We start from the raw sequence: 7,500 nt of genomic DNA, 5'->3' as shown, positions 1-7,500 counted from the left end.
GACATAAGGAAGCATTGCAGTAACTAGTCAGTGGCTACGTTCCAACATCCACTCGCATACCATATACAGTTTAAATTACACAAAGTACTGTGTTAGCAATACAATCTACAAGTAAGTGTTATGCAAGTGTGGACACTGAAACACAGCCAGTGTCTGCATACAAATAAACCACAGACTGCTGGTACTGGTGTTGGTGGAGGTTGTGTGGTGTAGTGTGTTTGTGTGTGTGTGTGTGTGTGTGTGTGTGTGTGTGTGGGGGGGTATACACAGATATGTTAAGGCCCACACATGGCCCTGCTAAGCCATGCCAGACGTAGGAATTAGATGCTAAGAGGCTAGATCCCCAAGGCCTGTGTGGAATGCTGTGACAGGTCCAGTTTCACATCAAGGTCGGCCGAAGCTAACACACAATATCCTCGACGGGAGGCGCTAAGGATGTCCTTCTGTAGGTTTCTCATTGTGTACAGCTACAGTTAGACCGGATGTACTGTATTGCACTTTCTGATCACAAATGCAATTATTATCACCAACCCGCATCTTACTACCAACCTTGTTAACTCTAACACAACAACACATTGGTCAGGGCTAAGCATTTCGCCATTTTCATCCTTTCCAACACCTAGTTATTATTACCTATGAAAGACAATCATTTGGATACGTCAACCATGTTAGTTTACAAGTCTCGGTGTGTTTGGTTGGTATTGTGTTCTTTGGCTCCCCCCAAAGGATCTCTCCTTCATTCTCCTCTCTCAGCTCATCGATCTCCCATTGGTCAACACGACCTGTCACATCATCATGCTTTGACACACTACTCCGAGTCATCAACGGCTGATCTGTCTTTCAGGTCTCAGACAAAGGATGAGGTGTGCTATTACAGATATTGCAACAAAAGCTATGCAAGTATTCTCTCTCCCAGGTTTCAACCACACACACACACACACACACACTTCCTCTCTCCTACAGGCACGTACAAATGCACTCACGCATGCGCAGGGATTCGCGCACGCACGCACACACACACACACACACACACACACACAGACACACACACACACACACACACACACACACACACAGACACAGACACACACACACACACACACACACACACACATCACATATAAACACAGAGGTAAACAGTAACACCATACCTGTGAAGGAGGTCTTGGGGATGATGGGTGGTGGATTACACATGGGGGATCTCCTGGTGTTGGGAGAAACCAAACACACACTGACACATCTCCCCATCGGAACAACAGCACTGCTGCGCCCCTCCGTCCCCACCCCCCCCAATCTCTCCCTCTCTCTATCTATCAAGAGAAATCAACTGTATCGTCCCCATCAGGCAGAATCAGTAATTCCTCATTCATCTCAGCTCTCACATTTAACAAGATAACTATGGCGGAGGGCACCTCTGCTGAGCTGACTGCTGTTGTTGTAGTCCCACAAATAACCAGTAGGGGGAGAGTGACACAGCTAGTGAGTGACATTCACATCCAACACCGTGTTCAGTATGATAACTATGCTGCAAATGGCTCTGATAGCATGCAGATAGGGGCAGCAGATAGCATGCAGATAGGGGCAGCACCAAAAACGGATGGGATGTGGAATACCCGGTACTAAACTAGTGTTAGTGGTGCACCAGGGACGCCCACTTCAATTTGAAATATAATAACATAATATAAACAATAATAATAATAATAATAATCATCATCATCATCATCATATTATTCATATTCTTTATTATTATTCATTATAATATTATATGATAATATCATTAGAACATCATTAGAACTTCATTTGGACAAAATGAAACAATACATTGTGATCTAATGTTATCTATCACTATTTTCAATACTGGTATATGTAGTACAATAATATTGATATTATCACACTGCACAGCATTGAACACAGAGATAATATTGAATATACATGTAGAGTGTATCTATACAGTATATACAGTATAGGTTAGTTAGAACAATTCTGAAAACTTACTTGTTGGCTGATCTGTCTTGTTGTTGCAAATTGGTTAATGCAGCAAAGTTATTCCGTACAGTTCTCAAACTTGCCAGAACCTAGATAGGGCAAAGCGGTGGTCAGTTCAACCGCGGATACAAACCTCCCAACTCTCTCACATTTCTAACATTGCTTCTCACTCCTCATCTAAAGATACAGAGGTGATGTACTGTTGTATAATGAATATACTATAATATAAATAGTTACTGTATGATAACATAGTGTACACGAGAATCATGCAGCAAAACAAAACACAATTCAATGTGTAACTCACCTGTGCAAATGGTGTTACAATCATATCGTCACCATGACTGCAAAAAAGAAGAAGAACATGGTATGACATCATTTCATTTTGGCATATGCCTTTGCCTCCACATACAGTTACCTCTACATTTCCAGTACCTCAAAGTGACAAAGAGGAACTAACTACAGCTGTAGCAATGTTGAAGTAAGCTGTGACACACAACACAACCTAGTAAAATGGCTGGACCAGTCACATGTCTCAGATACCCTCTTCTTTAGTGACATTTAGTCTACAACACAACTATGGCAGCTCAGCAAGCTGGTTCTAGTATGTTCTAGTATGTCTTATAATACGTATACATACGTTAGTTTCTCCATAGAATACGCATTTTCACTTTCAGCAGGATGTTTCTGTCTCTCCCTCTGTCTGTCTGTCTGTCTGTCTGTCTGTCTGTCTCTCTCTCTCTCTCTCTCTCTCTCTCTCTCTCTCTATCTCTCTCTCTGTCTCTCTCTCTCTCTCTCTCTCTCTCTCTCTCTCTCTCCCCCCTTGTGTAGGTGATCAGGATAGGTGCAATGTATGACGAGTTCAATTCAATTCAATTCAATTCAAGAGAGAGTTAGTTCACTTGTCTATTAGTTCTGTAAACACGATTGTGTTGGCACAATAATCATATTGACTGCGTGAGTGAGTGTGTAATTCTTAACTGATGACTAACTAACTATTTCTACAGAGAAATATGGCTAGTAACAAATTCCAGTTAAAATCTGGAGGTGCTACAGTAAATCCATAGTCATTATTATAACCTATGTGTCAGTAGGCCTATAATGTTTGTGTGGACAGATTTGATTTACCTAGTGACCTATCTCTTGACCCGAGAGGAAACAGATGGTTTTCAAAATAATGGGAAGGGTGTTTGTTCAATTTCATCAATTTCATAAAGCTCATTGCTTTATTGGAAAAGGATATATTTCTGATAACATATATTGTTTTGGTTGTTACAGTTTCCCTGGGGATGTCTTTGTGATGTTTTGTTGGAGGTGCCAAGTTATGGTTTTTTTCTAAGTTAGGAAGAGCAACAGGGGAGCATTTCAGTTGGTCCCTGTCTGGTAATCATGTACTGTACTGTATGTCAACTATGTCAAACTGGGCTTATGGTTTATCATAGTTCAATTACTTTTAGCTCGTTTAAGTTAATACAAATTCATTGGATCGTCTATTGGAACTTCTTTCTGACCTTGATAACAAAACCACAGTCTTTTTCATTTACTGTAAACCAATTAAAAGCCTATATGCCTTAATATACTCAGCATGTCTGGATTTCCTGCAGCATTTGTCATTCATGAAACTTTTCCCAATAGTGCGAAAGACAACCTATTTAACAGCATGTAACATCGACCCTTGTGAAAGGTAGGACCTTGTGATCAATAGCATTTGGAAGGGGGGGGGGGGGGGGGGGGTGATTAGAGGGTGGTATTCTGATAGGACAGAGGGTTCAGGTCCCAGCAGGGTACCGACTACGATTTCAACCCAGAAGGGGGCCGGGTATGGTTTCCTCATGACAGGACATTTGACTCACCATTACAACAGACCAGACAGAAATATGCACTTTTCAATCAATACATCATTTCCTGTTATGAGTGTAACTGGATAACCATCTTGGTGAGGGGCACAAGGACGATTAGTCTATTATACAGCATTCTGTCCGGTCTGTGTGTGAGTGTGTGTGTGTGTGTGTGTGTGTGTGTGTGTGTGTGTGTGTGTGTGTGTGTGTGCGTGTGTGTGTGTGTGTGCGTGTGTGTGTGTGTGTGTGTGCGTGTGTGTGTGTGTGTGCGTGTGTGTGTGTGTGTGTTTGTGTGTGTGTGTGTGTGTGTGAGTGTGTGTGTGTGTGTGTGAGTGTGTGTGTGTGTGTGTGTGTGAGTGTGTGTGTGTGTGTGTGTGTGTGTGCGTGCGTGTGTGTGTGTGTGTTTGTGTGTGTGTGTGTCCGGCCCAATTCCACCTCCAGGTTATTCCACAGATGCTGATTTGAGATCCCTTTGACATGTTAGGACTGGGGGAGGGTAAGCTGATTCAAGACATGCCTATGGGGAACTTAATTATTTGTCTTTTTATTTACTGGCTTGCTAACGCTGAGGGCAAGAGTCTAAGAATACACACTCCATCTCCATCTGACACCTCAGTATCAGCTGTCACACAGAGCCCAGCGCAGGCAAAGGCCTGTCTGATTGAACATGTACGGCCTGGGGAGGGACAACACTGACAGACACAGCTATCACTCCATAACAGCCATCAGCTGTCTTTGAACAAAATACATACTAGATGTACATCTAGTCACTGAGAGGTAGTCAGCCGTGTGTTTAGAGATTCCAGAGTAATACACATGGAGAAAAGAGAGAGAAAATTGAGAGGGAGAAAGAGGGAGAAAGAAAGAAAGATCTAGACACACATAGAGGGAGAGACAGACAAGAGAGAGAGCCTGAGATTGAGTGTGCGTGAGAGAGAGAGAGAAAGAGAGAGAGAGAGAGAGAGAGAGAGAGACAGAGGTTAAAAGAGAAGCTACTCACATGTCGCTGGCTATGGAGGAGTTCCGGGACATGGACTTGGGCGAGAGGTCGTAGTCGGAGTCGGAGCGGTAGAGGAAGGACTCCCTCCGCTGACTGTGGACGAAGTTGGCCTGGAGGATGAGGCCTGATCCCGGGCTGGCCATGGGGTCCAGAGGACTGCGGCCCGACGAAGTGCCGTTGTCCACATCGAAACTGTAGAGACAGAAAGACTCGGTCAGTCATCCTAATCTGAAAAATAATCTCATCGGATCATCGCCGGCCTAAGACAGTGATGCCACTTCTTCCTCTGTGATGTCACCACGTCGTCTTAGTGTCCTCAAGGTGATCCTCTGACCAGGGATGATGACACACTTCTCCTGGGTTACCTGCCCTGCTACTCAGGTTACCGCTCCCCCCCACTCCCCTTGGAATCCCACAGTTGACAGATACAGACGCTGAGACAAAGGGGATTCCCCTATGTGACATTTTACACACATGGGTATCCCTATCGTCATCATTAGGGTTACCATCATTCATCATCATCATCATCATCATCATCATCACTTTCAGCTCTGCAATGAGCAGGGACATACAGTAGTGGTGATCCTATCACATCTGGGAGACCTGTGTGTTTGGATGGATGCAGCACAGAGACAGTGTGAGCAGAGTGTAAATGTGTGTGAGCAGAGTGTGAATGTGTGTGTGTGTGTGACGTACATGCCTGTGTGCGAGTGTGTGTGTGTGTATGTGCGTCAGAATGAACATTGATGATGTTAATGTTGTGTCTCCACATGGGCACAGTACACACCCTGCTTGCCTTGAACCTCAAATTGGTTATTAACAAAAGCTGCTAACTCTAATAATCTACAGAACTATACAATTCTGCGAGAGAATACTGATATCAACTCTCCTTTCATCAAATCCGGAGTATTCAAATTCACATTCATTCATAATAGCATGTGTGTGTGTGCGTGTGTGTGTAAGGCAGTAGAATCTCCCACTACGGTCGTATCCCTGCACTAGGCCAAGGCTCAGTCTTACACACACACACAGCTGCAACCACGCATTATACATCTCTCTTTGACTAAGACTGGCACTCTGCAGACAGAATACCAGCCTCTAGACTCGTTCACATTTTGCCATGACAAGGACGGCATTGCAGCAGCGAACCACTGTTTTCCTGGACAAAATTCCGGACACTAAATTGGGAGGACTGAATTCGTGGCTGTGAAAAAGTGCAGTTATTCCAGCCTTCTAAATTAAAATATTTTGAATTTTGACCCCTCAGGTCACCGACCTTTCGAAGCACAGTCAATGGCGACAGCAGTGGACTGTCCGATGTTTGTTGCCTAGTTGAGTTGTTTACTTTCCTCGTTTTTTGGTGCTCTGCCCAACAACTCCATGCCATTCTTGCCATCTCTCTCCCCTCCCCCTCTCTCTCTCTCCCTATCTCTGTCTGTTACTCCCCCCTGGACCCGATTTAGGATTTATTTATACAGTCTAAGGACCACAGGACATACCAGATGTTTTCCACATCAATTATGTGGGGAGGGTAACTGGTGGCTATCAGGATTGTTTCCCTGTGTTCCTCCACTGAGTAGCAGGGGCTAAATGGCTCAGACCTTCCGTGTAAACTTGTGGTCCTGTAGCACCATGCCAGATGAGGGAGTGAGGGGAAAACATACTGTTTTCGTCTCTCTCTGTGTTGCCGGAATCCCCCGCCTCCCCTCCCCTCACACTCTCGATCTCTCTGCCCATGCCACTCTTTCCATCCCTCTCGATTACCCTCTCGGAACCCATCCCTCTAGTTCTGTCCCCTCTCTCCACTTGCTCTCTCTCTCTCTCTCTCTCTCTCTCTCTCTCTCTCTCTCTCTCTCTCTCTCTCTCTCTCTCTCTCTCTCTCTCTCTATGCAGGAATCGCAGATAAGCAGTTTAAGTAAGGGATATTTCCATTTTGTCATGCTGTAAGTAAGTCGGAAATATCTCTCCCAGTTATAAGAGAGAAACTAATTGCAATAATCACAAGGCGTTTTTGGCAACAGTGCCAATACTTGATGTCCTATGATGCTTGAGTTTACAATGCAACTAACTGATATAAAGTATTTTCTAGGCTGAACCTGGTCACGAACATATCATGCTATCTTTAGCAGTTACCTTTAGCACACAACCTTAGTTTGAGGCAAAATAGGAATGAAGATCGTGTATCAATACAACATAAACAATTTATGAGAAGTTACAGAGAGACATACCTACCAATGAGACCAATGAGAAACAATGAAGACTGTTGCAAACGAAAATATGTTTGACCTTAAGTCTGCCTATATACCATCCCAACAATCAGAAACATCAAGACCAGTATGGAATGGGTCAAGCCTTTTGGCAAACTATAAATTACAATGGCATGGCATTTACAATCAAGTGTCATCAACAGGAAGGGCGACAAATCCATGGATGTCCTGTGTCCACTCGACTGTGACAAAGTGCTCTGGGCTGTGAGAGGGGGATCAAGCAGCACTGTCTTTGTCATGCAAATAGTAAGATAGTTGTCAAGAGTTCTGTTCCCTCATACACAAGCACATTATGTCTACTGACTCCAAATCCCAAGACAGATTCTGGACTTAGACACACACACACACACACACACACACACACACACACACACACACACACACACACACACACACACACACACACACACAC

General features: G+C 44.0%; 1 protein-coding gene across 2 annotated transcripts in view; it reads right to left on the bottom strand.

Moving 5' to 3' along the window:
- pde4d (phosphodiesterase 4D, cAMP-specific) overlaps window positions 1-7,500 on the bottom strand; it is a gene marked incomplete at both ends in the record, with an annotated part of 141,205 nt that overhangs the window by 18,320 nt on the left and 115,385 nt on the right. For both annotated transcript variants that reach the window (XM_080532727.1, XM_080532726.1), the window contains 4 exons: window positions 1,152-1,204; window positions 1,996-2,075; window positions 2,291-2,327; window positions 4,822-5,013. In XM_080532727.1, the coding sequence (XP_080388853.1) occupies window positions 1,152-1,204; window positions 1,996-2,075; window positions 2,291-2,327; window positions 4,822-5,013 (362 nt within the window). The remainder of the gene's footprint in view (window positions 1-1,151; window positions 1,205-1,995; window positions 2,076-2,290; window positions 2,328-4,821; window positions 5,014-7,500) is intronic.

The sequence above is a fragment of the Nansenia antarctica genome (genome assembly GCF_963989245.1).
Source record: "Nansenia antarctica genome assembly, chromosome: 5".
Taxonomy (NCBI): domain Eukaryota; kingdom Metazoa; phylum Chordata; class Actinopteri; order Argentiniformes; family Microstomatidae; genus Nansenia; species Nansenia antarctica.
This window is presented reverse-complemented; position numbering and strand designations above follow the sequence as displayed.